The following is a 17,114-nucleotide window of genomic DNA, read 5'->3' on the forward strand; positions in this document are numbered from 1 at the left end:
AGCACTTCCAGTTCTAAGGAATACTGACTTACTTCAGGTGATAACACACTACCATTTTTAAGTTTCTCATCCACACTGTTCCTTCGTCTCTGTAGCTGATCCTTTTCTTTCTGGAGGGCTTGAACTCGTTCTGAAATCTTTACTTGCTTCTCAGCTGTGCTGTGTTGAAGCTCTACATTCTTTTCAGACAACTCTTGGTCCAACAAGTTCAGACGAGTTGATATTTTCAAACTATCTGTGTTTAAGACCTAAAAGACACAATCAACCAAACACCCCCAAAACAGTTACTTGAAATCCAGATGGCATATACATTAGAAAAATAGAGAAAATTACTAACTGAATATATTTTTAGCTTCCACATTATTGTTTTCTCGTGGGGTTTTTGTTGGGGGTGGGGTTCATTTTCTAAAATCTTAAGTTGACTGTCTTTTTTTAAAAAATGGAGATTCAAGGGGCACCTGGGTGGCATAGTCGGTTAAGTGTCTGACTCTTGATTTCGGCTCAAGTCATGATCTCAGGGTGGTGAGATCAAGCCCTGTGTCAGGCTCTGCGCTGGGCGTGAAGCCTGCTTAAGATTCTCTCTCTCCTGGGCGCCTGGGTGGCTCAGTTGGTTAAGCGACTGCCTTCGGCTCAGGTCATGATCCTGGAGTCCCGGGATCGAGTCCCGCATCGGGCTCCCTGCTCGGCGGGGAGTCTGCTTCTCCCTCTGACCCTCCTCCCTCTCATGCTCTCTGTCTCTCATTCTCTCTGTCTCAAATAAATAAATAAAATCTTTAAAAAAAAAAAAAGATTCTCTCTCTCCTTCTCCTCTCCCTCCCCCACCCCACTCATACTCTCTCGCAAAAAAAAAAAAAAAAAATATGGAGATTTGAATGTTGAATTTATTGCCAAGTATTGCTTGACCACACCAGACTAAAGAATATTGGTTTTGAGAGGTGGTATTTTTCTTTTTTATTATTTCCTAAATTAAACTTTCCTTCCTTGGCCTGGTACATGGTTATATGGCTTGTAACTAACTATATTATAATTCCCCTAAAGATTGAGATTTGGTTTGTTGCTGTTTAAATATATAATTTGTTTCTACTCTTATTTCATTCTGGTCAGAAAATATGGCCACCTAAAGTAATGGAGATCCTCATTATGATCTAACCTAAGAGAATTTTTAAAATAGTTTTGCATCTAAGTTAATTATATGTATATATATTATATGTATATATATATTTTTTTAAAGCAGCCCCCTACCTCACCCTTTGATCTGAGTCCCACTCCCCAGAAACAATCATCTTCAACGTTTCTAGCCATTTCTCCTGGTGTTAATGTCCATGTTTCTAAATAACATGACCAATTTCAGATATTACCTACGGACTGACTATTATGGAAGACAAAGACTTGGCACCATTATGCCTCCTCTACTTCCCTTCCTCTAGTCTCCCAATATAAGGTATATTGCAATTTTATGTTAAATCAATACTCTGTTGGGGCACCTGGGTGGTTCAGTAGGCTAAGTGTCTGCCTTCGGCTCAGGTCATGATCTCAGTTCCTGGGATGGATCCCTGCATTGGCAGGGAGCCTGCTTCTCTCTCTCACTCTGCCCCTCCCCTGGCTTGTGCTCTATCTCGCTCACTCACTCTCTCAAATAAATGAATAAAATCTTTAAAAATCAATCAATCAATCAATACTCAGTTTGTATGGCTTTGTGAATATTATTCACAGCTGAACTATCTAGTATAAAATGACCGTTTTCCATAGGATATAACTTTTGGTACCATCTACTAATTCTTCCCCCATAGAACTATACAATTCCTCTCAATACTGTTTTTTTCACTTGACCAAACTTAAATCAGGGGGTCTTTTTTTTTTTATTATGTTATGTTAATCACCATACATTACATTATTAGTTTTTGATGTAGCGTTCCATGATTCATTGTTTGCATATAACACCCAGTGCTCCATGCAGTACTTGCCCTCTTTAATACCCATCACCAGGCTAACCCATCCCCCCACCCCCCTCCCCTGTAGAACCCTCAGTTTGTTTCTCAGAGTTCAGGGAGTCTTTTTGTTTCATTCTTTTCTGGAAACATTTTGCCTGAAGCCTCCATCCTCCTGCTCCAAACTAGTTGTTCTGGGACCTCCTTTTGGTGTTATCCTGGGAACTTCCATGTTGGATCACACTTTCAGGACCCTGAGTCTTCTTTCTTCATAGCTGATGCCCTCATGTTTGTGGAGCACATCCTCTAGTACTTTTCTGAGACAGACTAGGTCAGAAACCATTTTTTCACCTGAAAATGTCCTTATTCTGCTTTCCTATTTATTCAGAATTAGGCTCAAAAGAGAAGTCTTTTCTCCCCCCCCCCCAAGGAAATTTATTTATTTATTTATTTATTTATTTATTTATTTATTTATTTATTTATTTATTTATTTACTTATTTATTTATTTTTCTTATGTTAACCCCCATACATTACATCATTAGTTTTAGATGAAGTGTTCCATGATTCATTGTGCATAACACCCAGTGCTCCATGCAGAATGTGCCCTCCTCAATACCCACCACCAGGCTAACCCATCCTCCCACCCCCCTCCCCTCTAGAACCCTCAGTTTGTTTCTCAGAGTCCACCGTCTCTCATGGTTCGTCTACCCCTCAGATTTCCCCCGCTTCATTCTTCCCCTCCCGCTACCTCCTTCTTCTTCTTTTTTCTTAACATATATTGCATTATTTGTTTCAGAGGTACAGATCTGAGATTCAACAGTCTTGCACAATTCACAGCGCTTACCAGAGCACATACCCTCCCCAGTGTCTATCACCCAGTCACCCCATCCCTCCCACCCCACCCCCCACTCCAGCAACCCTCAGTTGGTTTCCTGCAATTAAGAATTCCTCATATCACTGAAATGGACAGATCGTCTAAGCAAAAGATCAACAAGGAAATCAAAAGAGAAGTCTTGACTGGAAATCACTTTCCTTCTGAGTTGGAAGACTGCTGCAGGTCTCTTAGTTTCTACTGAAGAAGGTAGAGAAGTCCAATGTCATTCTGATTGTTGAGATTTGCAAGCGACTCATCTCTTCCGTCTGGTAGCTTTCGGGATCTTTCTTGCCCCTTAGTGTACTCAAAACTTCACAATGATAAGCCTTTGGCACTCATTTTGCTGGGCCCTTGATGACCTATTTCAATCTAGAGTCTCATGTCCTCAGTGCTGGGAAACTTTTGTATATTGTCTTCAATAATCCCCTCTCCCGTTTTCTCTTTCTGAAATTCTTATTTCTTGGATGTTGGACTTCCTGGATTATAATCTGCCAACTAAAATTTTTTTCTCCTATTTTCTATTTATCCTTTTATTTACTTTCTGGGATATTTCCTTAACGTTCTCCTCCAACCCTTAAAATTTCCAGCAGTTCCCATTTTATGGATAGAGCATCATCTTTCACCACCTTGAGGATATTAAAGTTTTGTTGGAAGTTTTTTCAGCTCCTTCCCCTATCTCTAATGTCTCTGGGCTTCTTTTCTTCTCAGTCTCTTTCATGTTAGTAGCATTCCTGAAATGGCCATCCCGTGTAAGAGTCAGGTATGAAAATGCTGATATGCTGTGTGGTGGGTATGCTTTGTTACCATAGAATATATCTGGGGTCTGGCCACTTAGTTGGGGGTGCCCAAGGATGTTTTTAGGCCTTTTTTCAGGGACTGTTTCAGAAAATCTGCCAGTGTCCTGCTGGGAGGTGTAAATCTGGCTGCCAGCATTCTGGGATCCAAGTAGGAGTTAGGAAATGGCTATCTCGGGATTCGTATGTAGACTGGACTTTCATTCATTCCCTGTTGTGAGTATTCTGACTTACCCCAACCCTCTGTTGTACCTGGTTCAACCTTCAGAAAATAAATTATCTAGTCTCAGAGTGGGAAAAGGATGGTTTCCTGATAATTCCCTGTTTTCATCCTTATGTCTCACTCCTGCTTTCTGAAAATCTTGGTCCGTTCATTTCTGAGTCTTTTTTTTTTTAATTTTTACTTATTTATTTATTGAGACAGAGAGAATGCATGCATGAGCAGGGGGAGGGGCAGAGGAAGAGGGAGAGAGAATCCTAGGCAGACTCTACGCTGAGCGTGGGGCCCCACATAGGGCTCGATCTCACGACTTTGAGATCATGACCTGAGCAGAAACCAAGAGTCAAACGCTTAATGAACTGAGCCACCAGGTGCCTCTCTGAGTCTTTTTTAATTTTATCTATGTGAATTCTATCTCATAAAGCTGTTATTACATTAAAAAAAAAAAAGGCTAATACTACGGCCATGGCTCTCATTCATGTCCTTCTCAAGGCGCTTGGATTTCAGCCTCTTCTACGTGAGTAACTACTTATCTATTGCTTTCCATTTTACATTTCCTGGTAATCTTTTGTCTTCTGTTGTCTTATCTTTTTTTTTTTTCCCTTTATGGATATATAGCTTTTTTTGAGTAATAGCTTTATTGAGAGATAATTCACATACCATACAGTTCACCTATTTATTTTATTGATTGATCAAGATTTTATTTTTTAAGTAATCTCTACACCCCGTGTGGGGCTCAAGCTCACAACCCCAAGATCAAGAGTCATATACTCCACCAACGGAGCCAGCCAGGAGCCCCTAAGTCACCTATTTAAAGTGTATAATTCAATGGTTTTTAGTATAGTCACAGAGTTGTGCAACCATCACCACAATCAGTTTTAGAACATTTTCATCGCCCCCAAAAATGAAACCCCATGCCCATTTGCAGTCATTCCTTTCTTCCCCAATCCCCAACCCAGCCTTAAGTAACCACTATTCTACTTTCTGTCTCTGGAATTGCCTCATCTGCACATTGATATAAATGGAGCCATACAATACATGTTCTTTCGTGGCTGGCTTCTTTCCCTTAACACAATGTTTTGGGGTTTATCCATGTGGTAGCATGGATCAGAACTTCATTCCTTTCTATTGCTGAGTAATATTCCACAGTATGGATATACCACTTTCTGTTTATCCGTTTATCAGCTGATGGACATTTGAGTCTCCTGGATGTGTCCTACGAGTGGCATTGCTGAGTGATGCAGTAACTCTGTTTAACCTTTCAAGGACCTGCAAGATAGTTATCCAAGGCAACTGCACCACTTTACAATTCCACAAGTAGTGTATGAAAATTCCAATTCCTTCATATCATCACCAACACTTCTTACCTATTTTTCTGACCACAGCCATCTTAGTAAGTGTAAAGTAGGAGCTCATCTATGTTTTGATTTGCATTTCCCTGCTGGCTAGTGATGTTGACCATCATTTCATGTTTATTGGCCATTTGTATATCTTCTTTGAGAAATGTCTATTAGATTCTTTGTCTATTTTTTAATTGAGTTGTCTTTTTATTATTGAGTTAAGACTTCTTTATATATTCTAGATACTAGTCCTTTCTCAGGTATATGATTTGCAAATATTTTCCCCCCATTCTGTGGGTTCAACACCCACTTTTTTGATGGGCCTTTGCATAACAAATGTTTTTAATTATGATTAAGACCAATTTATCTAATATTTTTTTGTTGCTTGTGCTTCAGGTGTAATATCAAAGAAACCATTGCTTAACCCAAGGTCACAAAGATTTACACCTTTGTTTTCTTTTAAGAGTTTTATAGTTTTGGGGCACCTGGGTGGCTCAGTTAGTTAAGCGACTGCCTTCAGCTCAGGTCATGATCCTGGAGTCCCAGGATCGAGTCCCGCATCGGGCTCCCTGCTCAGCAGGGGGTCTGCTTCTCTCTCTGACCCTCCTCTCTCTCATGCTCTCTCTCTGTCTCTCTCAATAAAATAAAAAATAAAAAATCTTAAAAAAGAGTTTTATAGTTTTATTTCTATATTTAGGTCTTTGACTTATTTTGAGTTGAAATCGTATATGGTATGAAAATAGTTTTTTTTAATATCACGTTCCTTGTCCGAAATGCATAGGATCGAACCTTGTATATTTCTTAAACACTGAAAAAAGATGTAATCTATTTATACTTTGTTCAGAAAAGAACCCAGCAATGTAACAGTCTCAAGTTTCTCTTCTGTTTCATTAAAACGATCTTCAAAGAATCCATTTTGCTTTGCTCTACTGGGGGTTTTATTTATTTGTACTCTCTCCTTATCTCAGTATGTCCTTGCTCCTAAATTTTACATTGTGTTGAAAGTGGAAAACTTCCTTCTTTTTTTTTTGCCTGGATCATGAAGTAAACTTATTTCAGGAAACAGATTTTCCTCCTTATTCCTTTTTCTTTTTTTTTTCTTTTGTGATACACAACATATAATAAAGGTCCCAGTTTATTTTCTTCTATTTACTCACTTGATATTTTAATTTGTTCATCTCCTTTGCTGTTATTGATGTGTTCTGAGGGATAGCTTTTAAAACTTGACCCTGACAGCCAGCAACTAGGCTGGATGGAGGGGCTGCACCTACCCCTGTGATCCACAGCCTGGTGCTAATAGCTATTCAACACGACTGGGGAATGGAGGACAGGGCAGAGGTAAGTACAGGTCTCCAGGCTTGCCTACCTGCTATACTCAGGAGGAGAGGGTAAGAACACGCCACCATCATCTCAGATCCTACTGGTCTAGACGCTGGCTGAAAGGCAGGTCTAATAAAGAGGCAGGTCACCGATCCTCTCTGTTCCATTACTCAGTGTGTCCTTGGCTTGCTGGGTAAAAAGTCCTCTTCAAGTGTGGGGCAAGCCAGCTTCATTTTCAGATGCTGTTGGTGCTATTGTTGAAAATATCTATAGCTACATCCAAAAAAGCTATCTCCTGGTTCTTCTACTCCCACCACAATCATTCCTTTTTCAGAACTTGAAATTAAGGCAAACTCCTTCATAAAATCACTTTTTTTTTGGCTCACAAAACACGAGTTCTCCAGCAAAAGTTCTTGTAAAGGTCCCCATGTCATTATAATTTGAAAAATGAACAAATCTTCATTACATAAAATCTTTCTTCTAAAGATACCCTGCAAACCCCTAACTTTGGGTAGTAGTAGATCATTTTTAAGTCTGTTTTTCCAAATTACCAGTGTTCTCTATACAGCATCAAACAGTACAATTTATTTCTTAAATATCCACCTATGTTATAATAGAGGTTGCCAGAGGAAATGAAGAGTTACGGCTTCATGGTTACAGACTTTCTGTCTGGGGTAATAAAACGGTTTGGAAATAGGATGATGGTTGTGTAATACTGTGCATGTGATTAAGGCCACTGAATCATACACTTAGAAATGGTCAAAATGGCAAGTTTTATGTTACATATATTTTACCATAATTTTTTAAATGCCAAAAAAAGTTAATAATAAATCATACTTGGCAGAACATTGAACATTTGATGTCAAAATTGCGATAGATTTTAGTGGTGGTCATTAAATAAGCACTAACATGCAAAATACACTGAAAACCAGAAGAGTTTTTCTTTGGGTTTTGAAGTTCACAGTGGTCTCATTTACTTCTTAGGGAAAAAAATCCTCATTCATTGGCTTACAACCACAATCAAAGAGCATAACAAAGAGAATACCTGACTTGATCTCAACTTCTTATTTTCTAGGTGGCTCTTCTCCTGTAACAGGGCCTCCTTCTTACAAACTATGGCCTCTCGCTTCTTTAAGTCTTCTTCCAGCTCCTCCAATTCTTGGCGTTGGTTCAGGACTTTCTCGACTTCTTCATCTAACCATTTCTTTTGCTCATCCAATTTCTACATTAAAATTCCAAAGAAATGTTACATCATTTGTTTTTCTTCTGCCATAAGACATATATGGTAATAGAACTTCTGATTGGCTAACACACCCTAAATGAACATTTTTAAACTCTCTGGAACACCTTAAGTGAACTTTTTTTTTTTTTTAAGATTTTATTTATTTGGCAGAGAGAGAGAGAGCACAAGCAGGGGGAGTGGCAGGCAGAGGGAGAAGCAGACTTCCTGCAGAGCGGGGAGCCTGATGTGGGACTCGATCCCAGGACCCTGGGATCATGACCTGAGCTGAAGGCAGATGCTTAACCGACTGAGCCACCCAGGCGCCCTTAAGTGAACTTTTAAAAACTCTCAGTGAAAATAATAAAACAGTGTTCCTGTCTAAACCCACCAAGAAGTGGTTCCAGTTAACATCTTGCTGTGTTTTATAAGGAATTAAGATGTCTTCCCCAAATATGTTGGAGTCTGGGATTTTCTAGGCTGACAAAGAAAGAGCTGACAATTTTCCACATATATATTAAGAGTTAGTTCTGAGAACATGCTGGGATCTTCTCTGACATAGAGGAGCGTACCTTCATCACAGCACTTAGACTGCTGGCTGCCCTACAGTCTGCCTCCACTTCTTGAGCCCTTGATGGACTGCAGAGACTGTCTCTTCTTCCTCTCTATCCCCAGTGCCTGGTATACTTCCTAGCCTGTGACCGGCCTTCAATAAAATATCAGATGACTAACTGAACGAATGCCTGATTCTATCAATTAATTAACAAAGTGAATAAATGAATCCATACAGTGGACGGCACATATGATGGAGCATGGGAATGCACTCTGCACTGTAGCCTGTCAACATCAAGTAATTATAAAATAAACGGAGCTGGAAAGATTTCCAAAAGAAGCATCTTAGTATTCTCTTGAATTGAGGACGCCCAGAAACAAAGAAAACAAAAATATGAATGGAATATGACTGTCCAAGATGAGCTCTACCAAGCGCCCATCTGCGCTGTGGACATAGTAATGAAGCAACGCCAGCTAACCAACAAGTAATAGGAAAACAAATCAATACAGTACTATTTCCCAGTTCTTCTCCAGCTTGATAAAAAGGGTGCCTAGAAATCTATATTAAAACAATGAGACATAGTCGGTTGAGCGTCTGCTTTTGGCTCAGGTCATGATCCCAGAGTCCAGGGATGGAGCCCCACGTCGGGCTCCCTGCTCAGCAGGGAGTCTGCTTCTGCCTCTCCCTCTGCTCCTCTCCCCAACCCTGCTCACTCTCTCCCTCTCTCTCTCTCTTACTCTTCCTCTCAAATAAATACATAAAATCTTAAAAAAAAAAAAAAACATAGTTAAAAAAAAAATGAGATAGTGAATACGCATGAGAAAAAGAGAGCAAAATGGCCAAACCAAAGAAGATCCAGAGCTATGCAGTCCTCCATCCAGACCTACATAGCATGGTCCTATAAGCACTATCACATCCAAATAATACTGAAGCCTAAAATAGTAGCTCTACAATCAAAGGAACAGGAAGATATCCCAGAACAACTACAGAAATACTTTAGTTTTGTTATATCCAACTCTACCTTAGAAACTCGATATATGAGACCCTATGAAGTCTACCAATCAGCTGAAACACTCTACAAACACTCCTTAACTGTGAGTGGGGTTTGAAAGGTGAGTAACAGATCTTTTGTAAGGTCCATTCCAATAGGAGGGAAACCCGAAAAACTATGGTTATTGATAATAAATGCTATATACACCTAACTCCTAGGCACTGTGTCAGCAAAAATGGAGGGAGAGATTGGCTCTGTCTGGGAAATGGAAGAAATGTCAGTGCTGGCCTCACAGAGTAAGTAATATTTTAGTAGTGCTTTGAAGAATGCTACGGTAGGAGTACACATAATACAAGTTTTTTAGGGAAACTAATAAATGAGTAGATTTTTCTGCATTTGACATAATAAAGGTTATGATTTGTATAATTCACTGTATCTTAGTAAGTTTTCTGAAAATTTCTTGATTTGTTTTTTCTCTTTTAATAGCAAAGGTTCCTATCACACAGTTCCAATTTTAAATGCTTTCTTATAAAGGAGCTTCATTACAAATCAATGTCCTATTCTAAGCTCTTTGGATATTCATATGGATTACCTTATAATTTTGTTCTTATTTAGAGTCAAATTCTGGAAAGCGGGTTTTTGTTTTGCAGTATTGAAAAACATGAAGTTCTGTTTTTGTTTTATTAATATGTTTAACCCAACATAGTGCAAGCTGTGAGAATCTTTTTGTTATCATATTCATTTAAAATTTAGATCCTTAACATTTTGAAAAACAGGTCTCACTATTCTTTGCATTCCTACCTCTCCTACTCCCCGGCATACCCTTTCTGCCCAGAAATATTATTACCAAGCAGCACAGAATGTCAGAGTGACAGCACTTTAACCAATGTCTAAAACACACTAGTAAAATAAATAACTGGAGGGGTGCCTGAGTGGCTCAGTCGGTTGAGCATCTTGTCTGCCTTCGGCTCAGATCATGATCCTAGGGTCCTGGGATCATGCCCCCCCATCGGGCTCCTACATCAGTGGGGAGCCTGCTTCTCCCTCTCCCTGTGCTCTCCTTCCTCTGGTGCTCACTCTCCCTCTCAGGTAAATAAATAAAAAATAATAAATAAATAACTAAATAAATAACTGGGAATACATTCATGTACTAAATTTTACTATTAAGATATATAAAATTTAAGAGCAAATAAATTTTTCAGAATTAAGGTCATGTATTAGCTTTTGAGTGTAATTACAGTTTTCAGTGCTTGTTTTTCTTTCAGTAAGATTTTTAGAATGGCCATTTTGAATTTACATAAAACTAAGAGATTGTTTCTTTGAAGAGATTAATTTATAGTTTTCTTTCTTTCTTTCTTTCTTTCTTTTTTTTTTTAGAGAAAGAGAGAGAGAGAGAGCAGGGGAGGGACGAGGCGGGGGGGAGAAAGAACGAATCCCAAGTAGGCTCCATACTCAGCACAGAGCCTGACATGGGGCTCAATCTCACGACCCTGAGATCATGACCTGAGCCGAAATGAGTCAGATGTTTAACTGACTGAGCCACCCAGGTGCCCCTGGATTTCATGTTTTAAATGTGGCACTAATACAATAACTTTTTAATTCATCTTATATGGTGCATATATAATTTGGTTATGTAGGAATGGGGGGGCGGGGGCTCTGATTCTTAGACATATATTGTTTCCATGGGAATAAGCCAGCCTTTATTCCCATATCAAGACTGGTTTAGTCCCATGGAAACAATCTAGTGAAAACGGATTTCATGTTTACATTCTACAACATTCAAATAAATCCATTTCTACTGAAATAAGAACACAGCACATTTCTGGAGGAGAGAGTAATTTTTTAATGAGAGAAACGTTTCGGGAGAAATACTAGAAAATTTGTACTCAAGTGGCAAAGTCTAGTGTTTGCAGATTTTATTCAGAGTCCACCACTTTATACCTCTATTTAGACCATCATCAGAGCAAAGAGAAAGCAGGAAACACTGAATAGAACAGACAAACCTGGAGCTGGTCTGTTCTTCCAAACGAACCTTTTCTCTTTTTCATCTTAAATGCATCGAGGTCCTCAGCTCTCAATTTCAGAGCTTCTTCCTGTTCTGTTTTTAACTTTAGTTCCTGCAGAGAACAGAAATTGAAAACACCTTATTGCTTTTACTACCTGGCCATCATTAAATATTTATTTAATATTTTCTTAAATATTTTTGCAAAAAGAAAGAAAATAAGTAGATGAATAGTTATAATAATGAAAAGATGGACTTTTTTTTTTAAAGATTTTATTTATTTATTTGACAGAGAGAGACACAGTGAGAGAGGGAACACAAGCAGGGGGAGTGGGAGAGGGAGAAGCAGGCTTCCCGCTGAGCAGGGAGCCCGATGCGGGGCTCGATCCCAGGACTCTGGGATCATGACCTGAGCCGAAGGCAGACGCTTAACGACTGAGCCACCCAGGCGCCCCTGGCCTTTTATTATATATTTTATTATTTCACTTTACGACTAGTTCATGTTTTACAAAAGTATTGGGCCGTGATGAACTAATAACAAGATTGAAAACTGCACCTTCTCCACAGGTAATTTCAGAAGTACCGATATAAAGAAAGCAGAAGGAAACTCTACCATTTCCAGCCGTGGGAAGGGCAGAAAGGAGACAAGAAATGGTAAGAAAGATGTGGGTCCCAATTTTCCTGAGATCTGGCCTTGTGAGTTTTGGCCCCAAAATGGGGTGATAAGGTATCACTGAGGACAGAGGGACAGAAAGCAGACTGCAGTGCAGAGGTCCCACACCCATATGGGACTGCCCGGCCTCGCTGACAGAGCAGGGAAGTACAATCAATTAATTACAGACTCCTTGGCCTCAAGTGACGTGGATCCTGACAGCCAATGGGAGTCCATTATCGTGGGGCACTGACCCCAAAACTGAAGATGAGGACAGGCCACTGGGCCAGCAAGCTAGACAGAAGACCTAGTAGCCTCCACGAGGATTTATAATGCCACCGGGAGACGAGATGAAACCAAAGCACCTCCGTGCTCTAAACTGAAAGTGAGACCGGACTACAGGTTATACCAACTCTGGGCTTCATCATCAGGGCCCAACAAAGAAAGGTAGACGAAGGACAGTAGTCACATCCAAAAGACCAACTGAAATTCAGGAGGTCCCTTTCCCTATAACACCATACAATGTAGTAAAAGCTATATACCCAACCATGACATACACTGGACTCAACCTTAGGGAGAGAAGCACAGGGTGGAAGATGGAAGAGGCAAAGAAACTGAATATTCTTACTCAAGAGAGCCGGGAATTACTTAAAGAAAATGGTGAAATTACCAGGACAAGGTCTGAACAGATTGAGCATATGGTTAGTTCCTATATTTCCAGCAATTCTCATGATATGGGCTGCACAGGGCAAGAGGGGTGGTGGTGTCATAAAGAACATAGGTCTGCTATAGACTAAATAAAGACATTTTCTCTGCTCACCTGCATTGTATTACAAGTGAATTTGACCCCATTATATTGACCCATTAGTTCTTTCATGCTGCCCAGGCTCTGGTCTGTAGTTATAACTTAGCCCCTCTCACAGTCACAGCAACTCCAAGATGCAGAAATAAAGACACCTTATAGTTACTGGGAGCAGACTCTCTGCTATTCCTCTCCCTCCACAAATGCTTTAAAAGTAACCGCAGTAGGTCTCACCCTCTCTGCTACATGTTGCTCCAGACATTATTGCCTTTACTTGTAATATAATCCCTGTTATAATATTAAAGTAACTGTTCACTGGTTATGACGCTAGGCTTTTCACATCTATTTAATTATCCCATTTAATCCTCACAATAATCTTATGAGACAGAGACTATTAAAAACTCCCATTTTGTAGATGGGGAAACTGCTATTTAGAGAAGTAAAAAGCTCAAGATCACACGATGGCCCACAATTTTGGGTTCCCGTACCTTTTCTTTATAGCTTATCCACAGACTTCAGTTAAGAACTGCTGCTCTAAGGAGAACCTATGCAGAAATCCTAGTATTCTCTGGAAATGGTTTAGTCAAATGGAGAATGGACAAACAGGAATGTTAGAAAGTTAGCTCCAAACAGAGGACTGTGAGCAGGTTTTCTATTTTTGCGTGAAGTAGTGGAAACTTCAATGTATCTTTGGGGCAGACTGTTTCTTTTTCTGGATACTCGTTCTCCCTTTAAATAGGGTCGTTTCCTTAGAATGAGAGATATGGCTAAAAGAAGCAAAACTGCCCTAGATAAAAATGTAAAAAGTTTAAGTTACAGGCAGATTTGCATTTCAGCACACTATGCACTATGCACTATTTAGGGAAAAGAAAAAAAACTCTTGTTTGGAGATTTAGAGAGTGCCATGTTTTGTTGGTTTAAACCATGGTCTATGAGATAAGAACCTGAGACCCAAAGATCACATGACTGAGAGGCAGGCCTAATCCTCACATTGGAGGAAGGACCATAACAAGGAGACTAGGTTGTTGGCAGTAGTAAGGAGAAATGAACAGATCCAAGATATTCAGAAGATATCATCTATAGGACTTAGGGGTTCATGGGTAATAAGGAAGAAGACAGAGTCGAGGATGACTGCTAGTTTACCTATCCGAATGGATTGAAAGGTCTGGAAAAGCTCATGGAAAACTATATATTCTCCCTTAAGGGAGTAGGGAGAGGGAATTGTGGGGAGAGAAGTAAGGAAGATCATGAATTCATCTATAAAACAACTGCCTGAAGATGTCAGTGGTTGGATACAGGAATCCAGAGCTCGAAGGCAAATCTGGGATTAAGGATTAAATTTGGAAGTTGTCAGAGTTTAACTGTAGCCATGGAAAAAGATGAAGTATCTAAGACAGTACAGAAGAGGCATAAAGCTAGAGCTTTGAGGAATTCTCATATGTGAAGGACTGATAGTGTAGGATGAGTTAGCAAAGACAGAGAACAAGCAATCAGAGAAAAAACAAAGGGCAAGGGGAAAATATTTCAAGATGGAGGGAGTGGTGAACTATGCTGGATGCAGCTGAGGTTTTAAGGACTTTAGTGACAGAGAGAGCACTAGTGAATTTCTCCAGAGCGTTGAAGTGGACGGTAAAACCAGGAGCCAGATGCCAAACTGGAGAGGATGAGAGAATGAATGGAAGCACAGGAAACAGAAACAGATGCGGTCAACTTTATAACGAACAAGTTTGGTTATAAAGGGGAGAAGAGAGAAGGAGAAAAGTATTAAGTTTAAAGAGGATAATTTTAAGATGGGAAAAATCGAAGATGTTAAAGAAAATCTAGGAGAAAAGAAAAAGTTGAAAATACTGGAGAAAAAAATTAAATGAGATAAAGCACGTAAGCGCTTAGAATAGTACTGACTGAAGATAAATGTTAACTACTGCTATAATAACTATTACATTATTAAGAATGAGTAGCTCAGGGCGCCTGGGTGGCTCAGTTGGTTAAGCGACTGCCTTCGGCTCAGGTCATGATCCTGGAGTCCCGGGATCGAGTCCCGCATCGGGCTCTCTGCTCAGCAGGGAGTCTGCTTCTCCCTCTCCCGCTCCCCCCTCTTGTGCTCTTTCTCTCTCACTCTCTCTCTCAAATAAATAAATAAAATCTTAAAAAAAAAAAAAAGAATGAGTAGCTCAAACGATGGACTCTGAAAATCAAACTGAGGGATCTAGAGGGGAGGGGGATGGGAGGATGGGTTAGCCTGGTGGTGGGTATTGAGGAGGGCACATTCTGCATGGAGCGCTGGGTGTTATGCACAAACAATGAATCATGGAACACTACATCTAAAACTAATGATGTAATGTATGGGGATTAACATAAGAATAAAAAAATTTAAAAAAAAAGAATGAGTAGCTCAAGAAAATTAAGAAAATAATTCTGTTTACAATAACATCTAAAAGAATAAAATATCTGGAAATAAATTTAAGCAAGGAGGTAAAAAGACTGTGCACTGAAAATTAGAAAAGATTGCTGAAAGAGATTAAAGAAGACCTAAATAAAGGTTACCCCATGCTCAGGAGTAGGAAGACAATATTGTCATGATGTCAATACACCCTAAGAACTCTACAGATTCAGTGCGATCCATATCAAAATTCCAATGGCCTTTTTTGCATAAATGGAAAGGCTGATCCTTTAATTCATATGTAATTGCAAGGGACCTCAAATAACCAAAACCATCTTCAAAAAGAACAACAACAAAGTTGAAGGACTTATTTCCAATTTCAAAACTAACTGCAAAACAATGTGGTGCTAGCATAAGGACAGACATACAGACAAATGGAATAGAACTGAGTTTAGATATAAATCCATAAAGCTACAGCCAACTGATCTTTGACAAGGGTACCAAGTCCATTCAGTGGGGAAAAAATAATGTCTTTAACAGATGGAACTGGCACAACTAGATTTCCACATGCAAAAGAATGAAGTTGGACCTCTACCTCACACTATAGGCAAAAATTAACTCAAAATCAATTAACAACCTAAATATAAGAGCTAAAACCATAAAACTCTCAGAAGAAAACAAAGGGGTAAATCTTTGTGACTTTACATTTGACAATGAATCTTTAAAAGACACCAAAAGCACAGACAACAAAAGAAAAAATAGATAAATAATAAAAATTTAAATTTTGCTGCATCAAAGAATATTATCAAGAAAGTTTAAAGGGACGCCTGGGTGACTAAGTCGATTAAGCATCTGACTCTTGATTTTGGCTCAGATCATGATCTCAGGGTTGTGAGATCGAGCCCTCTGTTGGGCTCCACACTGGGAGTGGAGCCTGCTTAAGATTCTCTTGGGGTGCCTGGGTGGCTCAGTTGGTTAAGTGTCCAACTCATGGCTTTGGCTCAGGTCATGATATCAGGGTCGTGAGATCGAGCCCCACATCAGGCTCTATGCTGAGTGGGGAGTCTGCTTGAAGATTTTCTCTATCCCTCCCCTTCTACCCCTCCCCCCACTCACATGTTCTCTCTCTCTAAAATAAATAAATAAATCTTTAAAAAAAAAAAAAAAGATTCTCTCTCCCTCTCGTTCTGCCCATAATAACTCCCCTAAAAAAAAAGTTTAAAGACAACCTACAGAATGGGAAAAATATATGGAAGTCATGTATGTGAGAGAGTTTAATGTCTACAGTACATAAAGAACTCCTATGATTTAACAATAAAAAGATAATCCATTTAAAAAGTAGACAAAGAACTTGAACAGACATTTCTCCACAGAAGATACTGAAATGGCCAATAAGCACATGAAAAGATGCTCAACATCATTAGTCATTAGGGAAATGGAAATCAAAACCACCATGAGATACCACTTCACACACACTTGGATGACTGTAATAAAAAAGAGAAAATAACGTGTGTTGGCAAAAATATGGAGAAATTAAAACCCTCATACATTGTTGGGGGGAATGTAAAATGGTGCTGTTCTCTATTGAAAACAGTTGGTAATTCTGAAGAAATGAAACAGAATTATATGACCCAGCAATTCCACTCCTAGGATTTGAACAGTTAACCTGTAGGCCAATTTTTACCACAGTACTATTTATGGTAGACAAAAGGCAGAAGCAACTGGAGTGTCTACCAACAGATGAATGGATGGACCAAATGTGGTATATACACCCAATGGAATATTACTTGGCCACAAAAAATAATGAAGTTCTGATACATGCTACAACACGGATGAACCTTGAAAATGTTAAAGGAAGTGAAACAAGCCAGACACAGGATAAATATTGTAAGATTCCATTTTTATAAAATAGCTAGAATAGGCAAATTCAGAGAGACAGAAGTAGATCAGAAGTTACCCGGGGCTGGTGGCGGGGGAGGGGAGGGAGAAACGGGAAATTACTGCCTAATGGTTACAGAGTGTCTGTTTAGAGTGATGA

At 39.4% G+C, this 17,114-nt stretch overlaps 1 protein-coding gene across 6 annotated transcripts in view; it reads right to left on the reverse strand.

Moving 5' to 3' along the window:
* KIF27 (kinesin family member 27) overlaps window positions 1-17,114 on the reverse strand; it is a 75,161-nt gene that overhangs the window by 15,557 nt on the left and 42,490 nt on the right. For 3 of the 6 annotated variants that reach the window (XM_044920406.1, XM_021677922.1, XM_044920409.1), the window contains 3 exons: window positions 11,244-11,357; window positions 7,523-7,699; window positions 33-248 (listed from right to left, as the gene is read on the reverse strand). In XM_044920406.1, coding sequence (XP_044776341.1) covers window positions 33-248; window positions 7,523-7,699; window positions 11,244-11,357 — 507 coding nt within the window. The remainder of the gene's footprint in view (window positions 1-32; window positions 249-7,522; window positions 7,700-11,243; window positions 11,358-17,114) is intronic. The other 3 variants (XM_044920410.1, XM_044920407.1, XM_044920408.1) reach the window with 3 other exon arrangements.

The sequence above is a fragment of the Neomonachus schauinslandi genome, chromosome 13, assembly GCF_002201575.2.
Source record: "Neomonachus schauinslandi chromosome 13, ASM220157v2, whole genome shotgun sequence".
Classification (NCBI taxonomy): Eukaryota; Metazoa; Chordata; class Mammalia; order Carnivora; family Phocidae; genus Neomonachus; species Neomonachus schauinslandi.